The sequence below is a fragment of the Podarcis filfolensis genome (genome assembly GCF_964270895.1).
Source record: "Podarcis filfolensis genome assembly, chromosome: 8".
NCBI classification, from domain to species: Eukaryota; Metazoa; Chordata; class Lepidosauria; order Squamata; family Lacertidae; genus Podarcis; species Podarcis filfolensis.
In genome coordinates, this window is record NC_139611.1 from 2,531,320 (window position 1) to 2,550,469 (window position 19,150).

The following is a 19,150-nucleotide window of genomic DNA, read 5'->3' on the forward strand; positions in this document are numbered from 1 at the left end:
TAATAATAATAATAATTTGCTGCTTGGTGAATGTCAGACAAACCATGGTTAAGGACAGGTGCTGGGTTCACACATAATACCAAGCTATAAATAAAACAAACCATGGGCTGAAAGCCACCAAATATCCATGGCTTCAGATCATGCTTTGTTGGCAATAAACAATCCATTTTGTGAAGTCATTGGGCAGGGTGCACACATAATGCTAAGGCATAGCTTAACGAACTATAGTTTAATTAATCTTCCTTTAGCATTAAATATGTGCCGAGCCATTGCTCTCACACCCAGAGAGGACAGGTGAGCAGGAAGCAACAACGAGGAGGAGGAACAGCAAGCCAGAGCTTCAAAGGATTGGCAGTGGGCTCCCTTTTAGCAGGTGCTTAGTGATACCCATGGCTGGTGCTGACCTTGGGCTCAACCTTCAGAGCAGCTCAAGCCTCTTTCTCTCTTGCTCCGTGGGAATATTTTGAAGTACTTACCAAAGTCAGACAGCTGATAAATCTTGCTTCGGAAAGTGGCTCTGCTGCCATCTTCACTTATATCCGGCTGAGGTATGTTCTTGGTCTGAGCATAATTCTCCAGGAGCTGGCTTGGAAGAAGCTGGTCTCGCCACTGGGTGGGGCCACATCTGTGTGGGAAAGGAGCGATCAGGAGGTCAAGCGGCATCTGCAGGGGGGGGGGGCTACCTGAGGGATGTAGTTTCTCCTAGACTGCAGAAAATCTTTATTTCATGAAGTGGTTTAATGCCCTAAAAAAATGCTAAAGGGCAATGATTTTTCTGCTCTCTTGGGTAGAAAGATTAGCTAATTGTTCATTTTCATTTCACCTACTTCATTCCTATCTCTGGAAAAGTAAATAGAGACTTTAAAGAGAAGGAACTTGTTAAGCTAATATTAATATTGCTGGCTAAAACGGTAAGATGAACACATAGTGGAAATATTTCTGGTGCTCCAGGGCAGTTATATTGTGGATCACAGACAGAATAATAATAATAATAATAAATTTTATTTATATCCCGCCCTCCCCAGCCGAAGCCAGGCTCAGGGCGGCTAACAACATTCAAATAATCAAACAATCAAATAAAACAACATTCTAAAAATATTTCACTATAAAAATTAATTAAAATCAAGTTGATGGCAACCATTAAGCAAAACTCTGTGCAGGTTACCAGAGGAGGGAGTCAGGCTGTGCCCTGACCAAAGGCCTGGTGGAACAACTCTGTCTTGCAGGCCCTGCGGAAAGATGTCAGGTCCCGCAGGGCCCTAGTCTCTTGTGACAGAGCGTTCCACCAGATTGGAGCCGCAGCCGAGAAGGCCCTGGCTCTAGTTGAGGCCAGCCTAACCTCTCTGAGGCCTGGGACCTTCAGGATGTTTTTATTTGCAGACCGTAGGTTTCTTTGTGGGGCATACCAGGAGAGGCGGTCCCGTAGGTACGAGGGTCCTAGGCCGTATAGGGCTTTAAAGGTTAAAACCAGTACCTTAAACCTGATCCTGTACTCCACCGGGAGCCAGTGCAGCTGATATAGCACCGGATGAATGTGGTCTCGCAGCGAAGACCCCATAAGGAGTCTCGCCGCGGCATTCTGCACCCGCTGGAGTTTCTGGGTCAGTCTCAAGGGCAGCCCCACGTAGAGCGAGTTACAATAATCCAGTCTGGAGGTGACCGTCGCATGGATCACAGTGGCTAGGTCAGGGCGAGAGAGATAAGGGGCCAACTGCTTAGCTTGGCGGAGATGAAAAAATGCCGCCTTTGTTATAGCTGTAATCTGCGCCTCCATAGAGAGGGAGGTATCGAAGATTACACCCAAACTCTTAACGGACGGTGCTGGCACTAACTGCACCCCCGCAAGAGATGGGAGTTGCCCCCTCAGTCCCATATCGTCCCGTCCCAGCCAGAGGACCTCTGTCTTCGAAGGATTTAACTTCAACCGGCTCCCACGTAACCATCCAGCCACAGCTTCCAGGCATCTGGTCAGTGTGTCTGGGGCCGAGTCAGGATGGCCATCCATCAACAGATAGAGTTGGGTGTCATCGGCATACTGATGGCAACCCAGCCCAAAACTCCGAACAAGCTGGGCGAGGGGGCGCATAAAGATGTTAAAAAGCATCGGGGAGAGAATCGCACCCTGAGGCACTCCACACACCAGGGAGTGGCGCGATGACAATTCCCCCCCAAGCGCCACCCTCTGTCCCCGACCAGAGAGAAACGAGCGCAGCCATTGGAGGACTGTGCCCTGGATCCCCACGTCGGCAAGGCGGTGGTCTAGGAGTTCGTGATCGACCATGTCGAAGGCTGCTGACAGGTCTAGAAGAATCAGCAGCCCTGACCCGCCTCGATCCAGCTGCCTGCGGAGGTCATCTGTTAGGGCGACCAGAGCCGTCTCGGTCCCATGACCAGCGCGGAAGCCGGACTGGAATGGATCGAGAGCCGATGTTTCATCCAGAAACCTACCAAGCTGTTCAGCAACCGCTCTCTCAATCACCTTACCCAGGAATGGAAGATTCGAAACCGGGCGGTAATTGGACAGATCTAAGGGATCTAATGATGTTTTCTTTAAGAGCGGACGCACCACTGCCTCCTTCAGTTCCCCTGGGAATATCCCGGTGCCAAGGGACAAATTGATGATATCCCCCAGGGGGGCCCGTACCTCATCTGGACACGCTCTAATCAGCCATGACGGGCACGGGTCAAGAGGACAGGTGGTGGGCTTTCCAGCTTGGAGGAGTCTGTCCACATCGGCTGGAGATATCCGGTCAAAGTGGTCCAATACTGGACCCGAGGACAGTCGAGGGGCCTCCAGTTCATTTATTGTATCCAAATTGGCAGGAAGGTCATGGCGGAGCAACAGGACCTTCTCCGCAAAAAAGCTCGCAAATGCCTCACAGCTATGTGTCAGATTGTTATTTAAATTTGGCTGTCCTTCAAGGGACGTTAAAGACCTAATTATACTAAATAATTGCGCCGGGCGAGAGCTAGCGGATGCAATGGAGGCCGAGAAGTAAGACTTCTTAGCGGCCTTCACTGCCATCTCATAGGTTTTCATAAAAACCCTATAAGATGTTCTTGAGGCTCCGTCACGAGCACCCCGCCATACTCGCTCTAGCCGTCTGAGATCCCGCTTCATTTTCCGAAGCTCCTCGGTAAACCAGGGAGCCCGGTTTCTGTGGGGTCGCAGAGGGCGCTTAGGTGCGATCTCATCGATGGCTGCCAGGAGCTGGGTATTCCAGCCCTCAACAAGCTCAGTCAATGAGTCGCCAGGGGGAGCAAGGTCCCGCAAGGCTTGACGGAATCTATCAGGGTCCATCAGCCTCTGCGGGCGAGCCCAAATCGGCTCGCCACCTAAGCAGGGTGGGGGTGGAAAGTCAATCCTGGCTTTCAGAGCGTAGTGATCAGACCATGGCACTTTCATCAAAGGAGACATGATCACATCTATACCGGCGCCAAAGATCAAATCCAGCGTGTGGCCTGCTTGATGTGTGGGGCCCGAAACAAACTGGGAGAGCCCTAGTGTTGCCATGGAAGACACCAGGTCCAGAGCCTGTGAGGAGGGAGTGGCATCAGCATGGATGTTGAAGTCCCCCAATACCAATAGGTTAGGGAACTCCAAGGCCCAGCCAGCCACCGCCTCCAGCAGGCCTGACAGGGTGGCTGCTGGTGCGCTAGGTGGCCGGTACACCAGCCAGACAGCCAAGCTCACCTCAGAGCCCCACACTAGGCCAACACATTCAATGCCGGGGATCAGTGGCGATGGTAGAGCCCTGAAAGAACAATCTTCCCGGATTAATAATGCCACCCCTCCCCCCCGGCCCACAGTCCGTGACTGGTGGAGGACGGAGAAACCCGGGGGCGCCATCTCTCGTAAGGTAACAGTTTCCCCTTCGCGCACCCAGGTCTCCGTCACACAAGCCAGATCGACCCCCTGCGAGGTAAAGAAATCTCGCAGGGTGGCGGTTTTGTTGCCTATAGACCTGGCATTGCACAACACCAGTGACGGAGGTGAGTAATCCTTGCTCACCCTACCCTCGTCCCTCGGGATGGGGCGCAGATTGGAAGGGGTACGAGCATATCCGTATCTCGATCCCCTTCGCCTATAACATCTGCCCCCACCGCCATACCTCCCTCGCCCCTCCACGGTAGCAATCCCAAGCCTCATACTTGCCTCCATTTACAAAACAGAAAAACAAAACAACCAAAACAATTACACCCAAACAAAACCAAAACGTGACCTAAAAACCGAGTGTTTTGTTGATGAAACATTGATATGTAGCTTATGAAATGACCACTGGCAGTTCATTAGTTAAGGCTGGTGCTCCTGCCCTGCCAGGGGACGTGGCAATGGCACTGCTGTTGGGGAAGGCATCTCTGTGGGGCTGCCCCCTTGAACTGGCTGCTCCCAGCTCTTGCAGCAAAACCATGGGCTCTGACAATGAGCCCATCTGAAGCAGCTGCCTGTATGAGTCCAAAAGGCACCTGCTTAACACCTATGCTCATTGCTACTTACACGCAGTAGGACTGTGGAAGGCCACAGTTGGCTCCATAGCGGGACAGGATCCGGTCCTCCAGGTCAATGGTGGTGTCTCCAATTACATCATCAGGGGAAAACATGTCAAAGTCATAGAATGAGATCTTCAATTCCTTTTCTGTTGGGATGTTGCACATAATCTCAAACATCCTGTGGCGGTCAAGGAAAAGAATAGAGGAATAAATAAATATGTATGTATGCCACTACTGCGTCCCGCGTTTTCTTAGCTCAAAAATGGAAAATGATTGAGGTCCCAACTAAAGAAGAATGGAAAGCGGACCTAACATAGAATAAGAGAACAAGAAGAACATACATTTAGAGAAGATTCAAAAATATTTATTGAATATATGGGGGGAAATTGTGTACACTTGAAAACGTTGGCAGCATTAAGATAAATTCAACAGTGTAAATAAGTTTTGATGGGTGTAATAATGGAATACTGAATGGTTTATAGTTTACGTAAAATATGTGGTGCTGTGGGTTAAACCACAGAGCCTAGAACTTGCCGATCAGAAGGTCGGCGGTTCGAATCCCTGTGATGGGGTGAACTCCCATTGCTCGGTCCCTGCTCCTGCCAACCTAGCAGTTCGAAAGCACTTCAAAGTGCAAGTAGATAAATAGGTACCGCTCTGGCGGGAAGGTAAACAGCATTTCTGTGCGCTGCTCTGGTTTGCCAGAAGCAACTTAGTCATGCTGGCCACATGACCCAGAAGCTGTACACCAGCTCCCTTGGCCAATAAAGCAAGATGAGCACCACAACCCCAGAGTCGGTCATGACTGGACCTAATGGTCAGGGGTCCCTTTACCTTTAAAATATGTAGGGATTTATGGTATGCAAAATGAACCATAAAAGAAGAAGAGAAGTCATTGATATTTTAAGGATGTTTAAATGTGTATTTAAAATTGTAAAACAGAAAATTTAATAAAAATTATATATAAAAAAACGGAAAAGAGGAGAGGAAACAATCCCTTTCCCTTCTGACATCTGAACGCTTGTTGTGCTCTGTACATTCCAAGGATAAGTCATGGTAGGGATGCACCTGTGTCTTAACAACCCTCTCCTATCCCAGTAGCTTCCTGCCCTGCCCTGTACCAGAGGTGGGGACAGCATCCGCAGGATGTGCACAAAGAGATTAGCCTTAGCAGGCAGAGTCTCTGAGGGAGAAGTGTGCCAGACCTACCTCCCAAAGACGGGCTCCAGAGTGTTGGGAACATACTCCTCCCTCTCTCCAACCTTTTTCTTCCCGACCTTGATTTTGATGTAGGGGTCACACTGTAAGGGGACACAGTTCAGTGCAGAATGTTAGGAGACCAGACCCTCAAACGGGGCCCAGCCACACCTGCTGTAGAGGAAGCCTCCTATCATATAACACAGGGAAGCTCAGAGCAGGAAGCGAGAACCGCAGGCAGGCAAAAGAACAAGCTCTTGTGATTACCAGACCATTGCTGTCCTTTGGCTCTAGGTTAAAGGCTCGGATGATGTAAATCCGGACCAGACATGACTCGCAGACGTTGTCGGGAAGTTCCTGGAATTGGCGTGGAGGGGGTGGGACATTGGGATCTTCTGGTAAAGGATAGATCCGGAAAAGTCCCTGCCAGAGAAAGCACTGTTTCATTTAGTTACCAACTCCACTGCCCCCACTCCAGAAGTAGCAGCTGGCAAGGCCACATTGTTCTCCTGGCTGCCCAATGCTCTGTGTCAATGCTCATTGCTCTGTGCTGCTGTGCCTGTTCCATGCTGAGCGCCTTACTCTTGGCAAGGGGTGCAAGGTGTTGGGAAGCTGGGAGAGCAATGCAGCCCCACCTACACTGCCCCCCCCAGCCGCTACTGCCTGGAAAGGCTTCAAGAATACAGCTTGTTGTTGCTTGAAGCTGCCATAATCTCTCCCCTGCTGATTTCCTGCTTCTCATGCAGATGCCAAGAGACCAAGAAGCCTTGCACAAAGAAAACTGGACTCCAGTCCATGAAAGTGTACGCCACGGCAATTTGTTAGTCTTTAAGGCGCCAAAGACGCTGTGCTGCTTTTGCTGCAACACTGGCTAGTCAGGCTACTCCTGGGGATGAAACCCACATGCAAAACTTGGCAACTCTGCTTCTGAAGACTATATGTTGTTTAATATACACCTGAAGCAGAGTGGGAAGTCAGTCTCCTGAAAACAGTCTCCAGGGTGGAATTTCTGTGGATTTTTATAGATGGCTAGAAAGCAGGGCCACTTGGGGCAGGCCCTCACCTTGAACTGACCCCCCACTCTGGGGTCGTCATCTTTCACCAGCCCTCGGTGCAGCTGAAAGGTCTGGCAGAAATCCTGTAGGCCATGGAATTCAGGCACTTCTTCCAGTTCACAGCTATACATCTGGGAGAAGGAGACACAGACATTGGCTTAGCACCTTGGCTGGGCTCCCTGCAGTGTGTGCACCTGCTCAGTGCTTCAGCCATCTTTCCTCAGGCATTGAGTTAAATTCATTTTCTTACATTTAAGAACATCAGAATGTAAGAGCCTTCTGGGTCAGGCCCAGCAGCCTGTTCTCACAGTGGCCAGCCAGAAGCCTGTGGGAAACCCGCCAGCACAAGAGCATCCCACACGAGGTCCAGCAACTGGTATTCAGAAGCAACTGGGATTCTGTCTCTTGACTGTAGAGGCAGAACACAGCCATCATCGCTAGTAGCCATTGATAGCCCCCTCCGCCATCTTTTAAATCCCTCCAGATTGGTGGCCATCGCTGCCTCTTGTGGGAGTGAACTTCATAGTTTAACTATGCAATGTGTGAGGAAATACATTCATTTGTCTGCCCTGAATCTTTCAACTTTCAGCTTCCTTCAACATCCCTGAGTTCTCGCATTATGAGAGAGGCGGAAATACCTTTCTCTAGCCACTTTCTCCCCAGCACCCACAATTTTATATACCTCTATCATGTATCTTCTTACTTGCCTTTTTTTAAACTAAAAAGACCCAGATGGGTATTTTGTTGCCCTTTTCTAAATATTTTCCAACTCAACAATATCCATTTTGAGTTGAGGCATCCAGAACTGTACACTGTACTCCAAGTGTGGTTGCATCATAGATTTGCATCATGATATTGGCAGTTTTCTTTTCAATTCCTTCCCTAATGATCCCTATGTGCATCATTCACTCTTGTTTACACAGAATGGCAGCGTTTGCCATTTTGCTGCCCATTCATTCAGTTTGGAGAGATCCTTTTGGAGTTCTTCACAATCCTTTTTGCTTTAATAACCCTAAAAACAACAAATAGATGCCTGCATTATCTCTACAAACATGAGTTTGGGGACAGATGTTAGTTGAGGAAACCTGCCGTTCTGGCTTGCATTCTGCTTGGGCTGCTGCCCCTCCCCCCACAGCACAGGCACCTTCAAACTATCAAAGCCCTTCTCCAGGTAATGTCCACTCTTTGACAGATCTCCCATAGTCACGTAGTACTTGCTCCACCAGTCCACCTCCTCTTCCTCTTCTTCCATCTCCTATATGGGGAGAAGGAAATTCAGTTCACCTCCACATCACATGCTCTCAGAGCAAAACAACATTCGCTCGGATCCAAACTTGACTTGTGGGATCTGATCTGTAGAATATGTTCAGATTATAGGAGGCAGCACAATAGCCCAAACATTTTGCGATGCTCCCTCAGCTACTGTTTCTACACAAGTTTTTTACTAAAATTGGAAGAAGTCAGAGGGGTGGGGCTTGTGGGTTTTATGACGGATCCTTCTACGCCCCCCCATCTGAATAGTCACCAGTCTTTGTTTTGATGACTGAAGCACCACATCACAATTTACCCCCCTCCCTAATCAACAAGAAATCAAGCAGGGGAGTGGCTTGGGAGCCTCCAGATCTGTACGGATCCAGCACCCACGATCAAGATGACCCTTAGCTTTGATGGCATCATGACTTACCTTCTCTTCTTTCCTAAAGGGCCTTTTCCAGAACCAGGCCTTGTAGGCTTTGCCCAGCTCCTGCAAGAAGCAGCAGAATAACTCTCACAAGCCCAACAGCCATCCGACTTTGTTCCTCCTTCCAGGGAACCCCATAGTTTCTCTCTTCCCTGGGAGGCTAGGCTCTTTTGGCTACCACTACTTACATGGCAGCATCTGTGCCATAGGCTGTGGCCTGAAAAGTGGCTAAACCTATGGAAGTGAAATGCAAAACCAAAAGACAGAAGTCTTAAAAAGAGAGAAAAAGGGAAAGGAAGGCAAGGAAGAAGAAAAACAGGAAGTTTGGCAATAGCTTAACCTGCTTGGATGAAGGACCTAGAAAGAATTTGCTCCATTCCACCTGCTATGGTGGCTGAATGAGAACTGAGCAGGAAGGTGTAGGATCTACACTTTGGGGCATGCACACGACACAAATGTGTAGGCTACTCCACAGAGCTCCTGAGCCAGCACAATCCTTTGCAGCCCACCACTCCCTGTCCCCAAACACCTGCTGCCTGAGGTGGGTGTCTCACTCTGTCTAATGGTAGGTCCAGCCCTGAATGAAGAAGACCTGAGCTTCCCTGGATGAGGCTTTCCCTTCTGCTACCAATCCATTGTAGAGGCATGTGCGGTGTGCTTTTGGGGGATCACTCATAGTTGATGCAAGGTTATGCTGAGCCCAAGAAGCCCAGCCAGCACCCCATGTGAACATGCTTGCAAAATTCATGCAACCAAGAATACTTTCAGAATCTCAGAGATACCAAAATACATTGATATAGAACATGGGAAGTTAGGGCTCACTCACATACCTTCCACCCCACACTTTCTAGGCACAAGTTTGTGCTTTAATAAATTGCTGTGTCCAAGCACTTTTTTTGGCCCACTGCTTTCCCCAGGAAAACCTGCTCTTTAACACTAATTGGAACAAACAACAATTTGGATGGTTGTTTGCTCCAATTCAGCAGTAAAGAGCATGTTTCCGAGGAGAAAGCACTGGGGAAACAAACAAACAAACAAACAAACACATACCTGTGCCCAGAAACATGGCTCAAAAGGAAATATCAATTAGCCCTTGGAAACCCAGCATTGCAGGAGGAGACCAGGGCTCATTCTTTCCATCGGCCTGTGGAGAGCCTGATAAATGTAGAGCTTCTTCAAGGAAGGAAGGAAGGAAGGAAGGAAGGAAGGAAGGAAGGAAGGAACCGAACCAAATAGTGGCAAGACAATGAGATGCAGCAACACTTACCTTCTTTCTCTTTGTCTTGGCAATGGCTGTTTGGGGAAGGGAAAAATTGAGAAGACGTGGAATTAATAATAACAAACTTTGAAAGGTTTGACAGTGGAAACAAGCAGAAACAAAATCCGCCACCTTGCTTGCAAATGCTTTTAGGAGGTGGAGAGCCATTAGTTTAGTATAGCTTGCTCGTCCTTTGGAAAGCTCAGAGAGGCTTGCATGAGGCTCCCTGGTTCTCTCAGGCAGGGATCAATGTTGCTGAACTGAAACTCCCATCATCCTTGGCCATTGTCCATGCTTGCCGTGGCTGATGGGAGATGTAGTTCAGCAACCATCTGGAGGGCTACAGGTTCCTCACACCTGTGTTACAGCAACAACCAGTGTTCCCAGACCATGCAGCTGGCATGCAAGGTCAGGTAACCCACAACACAGATGTGGAAGCAACCCAGGCACTTCAGACCCACCCTTCCCAGGGCAGTGGCGCAGCAGGAGCAGCCTCCTGGAAGTGGCATGGCTGGCGCTTACTGGGAAGGACAAGGTGGCAGTGAGGTCAGGGTTGTGCAGGTACACTGGCAGAGCCAATTCAGTCCTTTGGCACAAACCAAACCTTGCCAAGCGCCAGTGGCACTGCTGCTATGGGCTGTTGCTGTGGCTCTGCTCCACTGGGCAAGGCACTCCTGTTCCCCAGAGCTGACAAAGACAAACATGAGGCTATCCTCTTTCTGTCTTTGCAGTGGCCTTGAGAGTGTGTGGCTGGCATGGAGACCTATATTTCCTGTGCTGCAACCAAAAGCAACTGGTGGAAGGAGGAGAAGTTTGCAGGGAGAAAGTGACAGGTGGGAAAGGGTTAAGCACACCCTGCGGCTCCTCTGCAGCCTCTCCCCCCAATTGCCACTTTGCAGCTGTTTGGAGGCAACTGGGGTGTCCAGCGCCATGTTTGCAGCCAGGACTATAGCTCTGTTCAGCCCTAAGAATAAACTCTTGCAATGGAACTAGCAGCACTTAGTTTGTTTTCGGTTGTTAGTTTGTTAATGTGGCTAATATTGTAGATTAAAAGTGCTGTAGTGCTTTGTGAATCTTATAACATGACCTGTGTGGTGGCTGTGCTGTTTAGCTTATTTTTTTTAGTTGTTTCGTTAATAGTGTTTTCTAGAAGGTGCTTGTTTTACTGATTATTTGTTAATTATTCTATACAGTGGTACCTCAGGTTAAGTACTTAATTCGTTCCGGAGGTCCATACTTAACCTGAAACTGTTCTTAACCTGAAGCACCACTTTAGCTAATGGGGCCTCCCGCTGCCACCACACCATTTCTGTTCTCATCCTGAAGCAAAGTTCTTAACCTGAAGCACTATTTCTGGGTTAGCGGAGTCTGTAACCTGATGCGTATGTAACCCGAGGTACCACTGTAATTGTGGTGTTCTATCATGTTATTGTCATTGATTGTTTGTGAGCCACGTTGTGACTCATGTGAGTGAAAAGCAGCATAGAAAATGAAATGAACTCACTCCTGTAAGGTGGAGCCTACCTCTGACAGGGAGATTATGGGCCTTCCTTTCTTCCCAGGGGTCACAGTAGTACTGGCTCATGGATCTCACAGTCGCTTGGCCCACCACAGGCTTAAATCCAAACTCTCTGTGGTCTATCACCTTCAGTTCGATAGGAAGCGCATAATCTTCATCCACAGGCAGGTACTAAGAGAGATCAGGAGGGGCTGCATGAGGTTCTTCCAGGAGAGGAACGCCTGGGGATCCATTTCAGGGATGATGAGACAAAGACAGCTGTGCACATACTGTCATGCTGTCCAAGGGAGGAGATGACACCTCTAAGGTTTCAGTATAGCTAGTAACTAAAAAGATGCCTATTTAAATGAGCATGCCTGGCCTAAAGCTGCTTGCTTAGATAAGCATTTGTGGCTCTTGACGACACACGCTACCAGTTTGGCTAGAGGCAGGGCTGGCCCAAGACATTTTGTCACCTGAGGCAAACCAGAGAATGGCATCCCCTCTCCTCCCACGAGGGAAGAAAGGGTGAGAGAAGATCTACATCTGGAACAAGGGTGGGAGGAGACCAGCAGTGCCTCCTGTTCACTAAGATCGCCATATGGGACAGCTGAATATTCCTGCATTGCAGGGGGCTTGGCTAGATGATCCCATGGGTCCCTTCCAACTCTACAATTCTATAAGATTCTAAGAAGCTACTGTGGAGGTGGCATGGGAGGCCTGCTGAGGAGGCAGCAGATCCAGCCCCCAAGGAGCACGCTGCAAGAGAAAGTATAGCTAGTAAAGGAGACATGAGGCAAAAGGTCACAGTGAAAATGTGGATTGCAAAATCTGATTAGCAAACTCTAAAATGGTGGAGATGATGGACTTCCGGGTTGGCGCCTCCAGGCAATGGCGGAGTTCCTCCGATCGGGAGGAATTTGCTCCGTGGAAATCAGGGTCTGACCGCCACGGCGAAGGCGGAGACCCACTGAAATCACAGGCGGGAGAAGCTTGTGAACCTGGGATTCGGCTGGCACCTTTTGCGCCTCCCCTACTCGTGGGGAAACCCTGATTTGGGGATCCGGAGCGAAGTGGGGTGAGCGGCGCGGTGCTTCAAATTGACTGCTTCTTTCATGGAGTGAAGCTGCATCGCTGTTGCCGGAGAGCGCTGACTTTTTCCTGTGGACAATTTGACTTTAAACAACTACCCATGAGTAGAACGGAAAATTGGATCTTTAAATTTATTAATTTGGCATCGAAACGGGAAGGTTTTAAACAGGAAGTCCGCCTTCCTCTTTTGTAAATAGATTGAAGCAAAGACGTTGCAAGTTAAAGCCTTGGAAAGTCTTTTGTAAAGGATTAAATCTCCATCGGTTAAAACTATTAAACCCCCCTTGGAAGCAGGAGAAGAGGGGGGAAATTTTGGACCTAGCGAGCCTGCAGGAGAGAGTGAAAAATCAAATTACCACTGCTCTGAACCTGGAAACGGGCTGCCAGTAAGATTGACGTCTTGGGAGAGTTCATTGACTGTGAACAGAAAGCATGTTGACAGATGGCTAAATAAGAGAAATACATTGTTTCCATGGTCCCCTTCTGCGTTTAAAAAGGAGGAAAAGTGAAAATTGAAACTAACTTTATAATTTAAATTGTGTTTGAAAGGATTGATACAAGTGGAGACTGGTTCCCTCTAGAGGGAGCTTTTGAAACTGTTACAAGAGTGGAGCTGGGGTTTTTCCAGCTGCAAGATAAGAACTGTGAGAATCAGAGATTGACCTTGGATTTTAAGAATGTTGACAGAAGGAGCCTTAGTGACTGTATTATGTAAGATAAGCTATTCGTTGGAACAGCTCCACAAGAAGACGGATGTTATGACTACTAAACTTGAGAACTTGGGACAAAAAGTTATTAATTTGGGACAAAAAGTGATCATCAATACAGAAATTGTTCAGGACTTGACACAGGAACCTACTTTGACAGGACAAACTGGGGAGAAAACAAAGGAGAAAGTTGTTGTTGTCGAACCTAAAGTAATACAAGTGGGAGCCCCAGCCTTACAGAGGCAAATCGAGGACTATAAGTGGAGGCCTTTTATGAATGAATATAGAAAAAGTCAGAATTTGAAGATTGGAGCCCTGCTTGGACTGGAGAAGGAAGGTTGGATAGACTCCTTCATGCAGGGATTTACTGACCTTTGGGTCCTGAATCTGGGTCAGGAGGTGATTGGAGTTGTGGGGGCCTTTGGATCTGGAGGAGCTTTGAAACATGATTTGAGAGATTGTATGGACCTTGGTTCTAGCTGTGGAGAGTTGGCTGGTCTGTCGAGAGGGAATGGGGGCATGGTTGGGTCGCCCCCCCCCGAGACCTGCTCTTCAGCATCTTCAGCATCAAAGAATATGAAGAAAAACTGCAGAAGGGACTTGGAGAAGATTTAAGAGCCTCGGACAGAAGATCTCCAGGTTGATGAACTATATGGAATGGACGGAAATGACTGGCAGAATCCGAGACCAGGGAGAAGAGATGGTGGAGAAAGATTGGGAAAGTTTAAAGTTTATATATAGAAATATTGTAAAATTAATGAGTGTTAGAAAATTGTTGGAATGAAACTTTATGGCTTTAGTAGAAATGTTATAAGGGGTTAAGTATAAATAAGCACTTTAGTATTAATGGAAATTAAGGTTAAAAATATGTTAAGATATTCATAATGATAAAAATAGAGAAAGATGGAAAGGAATTGCTGAAACAAGTAACAGAAGTGGAATACAAAAAGGGAGGTGTGAGGGAATAAGGGAATGAAATAAGGGAATGAAAGATAGAGTAATGAAATGGTATGGTATATGTTTTTAAATTGTTGTTGTTTTGTTTTGTTTTGTTTAGTATGTTAAGGTTGTGTTTTGTATTGTTTATATATTGTATTGTTTCTTCTTTTTTTCTTTTTTCTTCTTTGTTCTATTTTGCCTTTTTCTCTCGCCTTTTTTCTTCTTTTTTCTTTTCTTGTAAGTCTTAAAAGTAATAAAGATTATTTTAAAAAAATGGTGGAGATGATGATGATTACTGGAGGAGAGGTTAGTTTCATCTCAAGTCTTAAGATTTGCCCTTGGAAACTGTCTCTGCCATATGCTAGGGGCCCACTCACCACTTTCATGAGATAGATATTGATTGGAAAATTGGAGTGCTCTTGCAGATTCCTGATGACTGGCGTCTGAAGCGTTTCTCCTCCACACTCTATGATGAGACTCGGATTGCTGATGGCCAGCAGATTGTAGGTCTTCATGTCCCGCAGGCCCCAAGCCAGGATCTGTGGGAACATCGTGATAAATATTTATAAAAGCAACAGCTCAGCAGAAAGTGGGGCCACAGGGCCTGAGGCTCTGCTTTCTGGATTGGTTGCAGGGTTGGACCAATCCATCCATTTTACTTCCCCTGAACTTTTGAAGAGTTAAATGATAATTGTGGAGTTTACACCCCCCCACGTGCAATCTTTTTAATTCATGATGTTTTATAATGCTTTATTCTCTCCCCCCCCCCCATGCATGCTGTAAGCCAGTGTTCCCCAACCTTGGGCCTCCAGCTGTTTTTGGACTACAATTCCCATCATCCTTGACCACTGGTCTTGCTAGCGAGGGATGATGGGAGTTGTAGTCCAAAAACAGCTGGAGGCCCACTGCTGTTGGGGAACACTGCTGTAAGACACCCAGAGTGGCTGGGGAAACCCAGCCAGATGGGCAGGGTAATAATAATAATAATAATAATAATAATAATAATAATAATAATATCATCATCTTGTGGCTTTACACTCACCTCAATGGCCATCAGCCTTAAGATGGGCCGGATTCCTTTAGGGATTATGTATGTCCCATCCTTCCATGCAGGCGGTGGAAGCTTCCCTAAGGATCCATCCTGGGGAGAGCAGATGAAGAGCTCTGCTGAACAGAGATCTACTTTTCTTTTTTTAGCCAGTGATGAATGACATTTTCTGGAGGATAACTATTGGCTTTAAGAGCCCCTGAGACCAAATCTGGAGAGTAGAAATCTAGAGAGTAGGATGTAGTAGACAAATTTCTTTTGCCCTGCTTAGACGTGCTGGAGCTTTGAAACGCTTGCTTGCAGAAGGCTTTTGAAATGATGCTGGGGCAGCAGGTTGCTCCTTCGAACCTCCCAGATGTTTTGAATTACAACTCCCATCATCCCCAGGGAAGGTGGCTGTGAGGAGTAGAACTGATGGGAGCTGTAGTCCAAAATATCTGGAGGGCACCAGGGATTGTGAAGGCTGCTCAAAGAAAATGCATGACTCTTTTATTCAGTCTTTTAAAGGAGTTGTAGCTTAATTTGGGTTTATTCCGGTGTACTTAAATGTCAGGAGTGAGCCAGCAGTAAATCACACCGTTGAAGCTGGAGTGAACTTTCTGTTAGCAAGAACAGAGTCTGCACAGATTTGGAGGAATGCCAGGCCCAATGAGCACAGCAGCTCATGTCTGGTAGTTCTTGCCTCCTGGATCAGTTGCCAAGCCTGAAAGTCTCTGCCTCACCACAGCCATCTAAGTTCCCTCCACTCCAGGACTTTTCTCAAGCAATTGGAGACTGTGTCTGCATGAAGTCAACCTCTCCCCCACCCTTTTCATGCTTCTTGTGTTCCTGGGAGACCACAGGAGAGGGGAGCTTGTTGGAGCAGGAAGGGGACGGACGGACTCCTGTCACTTTGCACCAGCCTGACTCATCTCTGCCTCTTGGCCTCCCTCATCCCACTTTCCTGCTTCAGCTTATGACTCTGATTCTGGACTCTGCCACAGACTCTCCCAGATCACTAAGCCCTGTTACCTCTCCAGCTTCTGACACCGCTTTCCAGGCTTCTCCCACTTCTCCCAGTGACCACTCACTGTTGTCCCACCACCACTGCCCAGACTCTGTGCCTTCTTCCCTTGAGAGTTCTCCTGCTAGTTCCACCATTCCTCTGCATCACACCAGTCCATGATACAGTGGTACCTCAGGTTACATACGCTTCAGGTTACATACGCTTCAGGTTACAGACTCCGCTAACCCAGAAATAGTGCTTCAGGTTAAGAACTTTGCTTCAGGATGAGAACAGAAATCGTGCTCCGGCAGCACGGCAGCAGCAGGAGGCCCCATTAGCTAAAGTGGTGCTTCAGGTTAAGAACAGTTTCAGGTTAAGGATGGAGCTCCGGAACGAATTAAGTACTTAATCTGAGGTACCACTGTACTAACGCATCTGGCATAAGGCATAATTTAATTTGTTACCTTCTTGTCCAACAGAAGCTCAAAAGCAGCCAGGAGCTGACCGGAATCCTCCTGTTCTTTGATGATTGTATACTTCTGGAGGCGGGGTAGTCTTCGTGAGCTGAGATCCAGGTGCACACTTGGGATGCACAAGCTCCTTCCCATGAAATAATGGGAGTGGCCCTGAAAGAGACACAGAACATGGGGTGAAGGTTTTCCAGGTTAGGTGTGTAAGAGGAATGGTTAAAAGCCAATAGTAGATTTGGCTGCCTGTATGTGGGCAATAGTGTAGGGTCAGAAAGCAAACAGACAGGAATGTTGGACATGCTGAAGACTGTACTTGGTGTTATAATCTAGTTGTTCCCTTATGTGGAAATTACAGTCTGAAGCAGCTGGAGGGCACCAGGATGGGGAAGGCCAAGTTTAAAAGAGACTAGGGGTGGGCGAATCCATCAATTTCAGTTTCTCTCTTTTCTGATCTTACATTCAGTTCTCCCCATTTCCACATTAGTTTGTGATTGTTTTATTTTCAAAAAAGTTCTCATGAAAATTCATATGCGTCTCAGTGCAAATTTCTCCTAGCTGTATACATTTTTGCCTAACACTTACATTTCTGCAAAGCAGTGTTTCCTAATATAATGCATTTTTCTATGTTATTTTCACATATATTTTAAAGAACACTTTACTCAAACATATGCATTTTTGTACATGTTACATGGAGGGAGAACTACATTGCAAAATTCAAAGAAGTGTGAATTCTGAAGTGGGGTGTTTCTGTTTGTGTGATGTTGAGAAGTGCAAATTAGGTAGATTTGCCTTTAAATCTGAACCAAATCAAATTTCTTCTCCATCCTTACCAGAGAGCAATCTCCATTTTGAACTGGACCTATGGATATTTGTAACATTTAAGGATTATTGCTTGCCTGATTTTCAGCAATATAGCTCTTGAATTCTGGCAAGTATTTTGATATGAGTAAACATTGTCTTTTTCTTGTTTACTCAGTAGTCTGAGAGTGATTTCTTTGTTAAGAGGGAAACATAAAACAGGCAAAAGGTAATCCCAAGTCTATCAAAAGCACCCTTGGAAATCACAATTATTCTAGAAGACTACACTGACCTGTGGTCCCCAGCAGGTGGACCAAGAATAAATTTGGCTCCTGGGCTGAAAAAAAGTCACCCCAAACTAAAGAAAGTGTTTATTGACATATGTTGCATGGAATTCGCGGCCATGAGATATGGTGTTTTGCCACATTTGCAATTTGACTAATTTATGGAGAAGGGGGTCTTATCAGGGACCATTACAAATGATAGCCAAATGGAACCTCCATGTTCAGAGGTAGTCTACCTCTTAATATCAGATACTGGGGATAAATGAAAGAGGAGGGCTGTTGCCTTCCTGTCCTGCCTGTGGACTTCCTGGAGATGGATTAACTGGGAAACAGGATGCCTGAATAGGTGGGTCTTTGGTTTGATATAGAAGGGCTCTTAAATTGTTACTCAAGATAAAAGGCTGGAGGGAAAGCACCCGGGAATGCCTTCTGGACTGTCCACGGTGCTGTTATCACAGGTTAATAATGCCAGAAAAGAGATGCCTGAATTTCAGTTGCCCTTTTGCTTGCCACTTTTTTCTGTTGACTTCATGGGCCTGTGAAGAGAGCCCCATGCCTATCTCAGGGTTAGGTCATTGGCTTTGCATGCAGAAGGTCCCAGGTTCAATCCCTGGCATCTCCAGGTAGGGCTGGGAAAGACTGTGTTGGAAATCCGCTGCCAGTCAGCATACAGATAATATCATGCCAGACAGGCCAATGGTCTGGCTCAGCGTAGGGAAACTTCCTATGCACATACACTTGCGTCAAAGTCAAAGACCTCCAAGGCCACCACAGGTGGCTCTTGCTCAGTTGCTCGAGGGTCTCCATAGATCAAGATGTTTTCAAAGATAAGGGTCTGGTCCCAGCAGGGGTGCAGCGTGCCAGAGATGGTCTGGGTATGTTGGCTCATGTGAAGGAAGGAAACGTGGGCCAAAGGATCTAGCAGAGAGGAAATAACAGGAGATGGAGGAATTACTGATACAGAGTCAAATATCACCTACATGTTTTCCAAGATAACACTACGCTATAAGCTTAAAATGGATGAATAGCCATTCACCCCCCCTCTTTCTTGGGAATTCTGGGAACTCTAGTTTTAAGGTGGGTGAGTCTAGGGATCTCCAACAGAGAATTCTCAACATTTGCACTCCCAACCCACCATTGGATTGGCCCAGCTGTACTGTGCTGTAAGCATCAACTCTTTCCCCCAGGCCACTTTCCTGCTCTAAATCCCCGCCCTGCAAAAGCAGCTGTTAAAGCAAATGGGGAGGGAGAGGAGAGAGGAATGATCTACAGATAGCTGTACTTTTTCCTGAGTGGAGCTAAAAGCAACATTGGGAGGGTGGTGTGTGTGGGGGATGTTAGATGGGGAAATGGCTTTTAAAAAAACAGCACTGTTGCCCTGATCCAGTCTGAGCATGATTTGAGGATATGAAGATGATGATGAAGAAGAAGAGGGCAGGAGATCCAATACTGGATCTCTTGCAACACAGCTTTTTTGCCCTGACCTGAGCTCCAGAAAAATACTAATTACCTTGAGAGGGGACACCAAGATTCTGCCCCTCCTAAATTCAAAGCGTAACACAGGCATTTGAGTGCCTCTGGGGAAATGGCCTCTTGTGAGGAAAGAGATGAGGACAGGGAGGAGTGAATGATATTTTTTTTTATAAA

General features: G+C 47.1%; 1 protein-coding gene across 1 annotated transcript in view; it reads right to left on the reverse strand.

Annotated features, from left to right (window-relative positions):
• Positions 1-19,150, reverse strand: part of FER1L5 (fer-1 like family member 5) — a gene marked incomplete at both ends in the record, with an annotated part of 103,232 nt that overhangs the window by 16,543 nt on the left and 67,539 nt on the right. Inside the window, 13 exons of the mRNA XM_083625824.1 lie at positions 477-625; positions 4,499-4,669; positions 5,701-5,792; positions 5,956-6,111; positions 6,752-6,874; positions 7,888-7,998; positions 8,428-8,487; positions 9,692-9,717; positions 11,207-11,372; positions 14,296-14,457; positions 14,961-15,059; positions 16,416-16,577; positions 18,240-18,421. Coding sequence (XP_083481950.1) covers positions 477-625; positions 4,499-4,669; positions 5,701-5,792; positions 5,956-6,111; positions 6,752-6,874; positions 7,888-7,998; positions 8,428-8,487; positions 9,692-9,717; positions 11,207-11,372; positions 14,296-14,457; positions 14,961-15,059; positions 16,416-16,577; positions 18,240-18,421 — 1,659 coding nt within the window. The remainder of the gene's footprint in view (positions 1-476; positions 626-4,498; positions 4,670-5,700; positions 5,793-5,955; positions 6,112-6,751; positions 6,875-7,887; positions 7,999-8,427; positions 8,488-9,691; positions 9,718-11,206; positions 11,373-14,295; positions 14,458-14,960; positions 15,060-16,415; positions 16,578-18,239; positions 18,422-19,150) is intronic.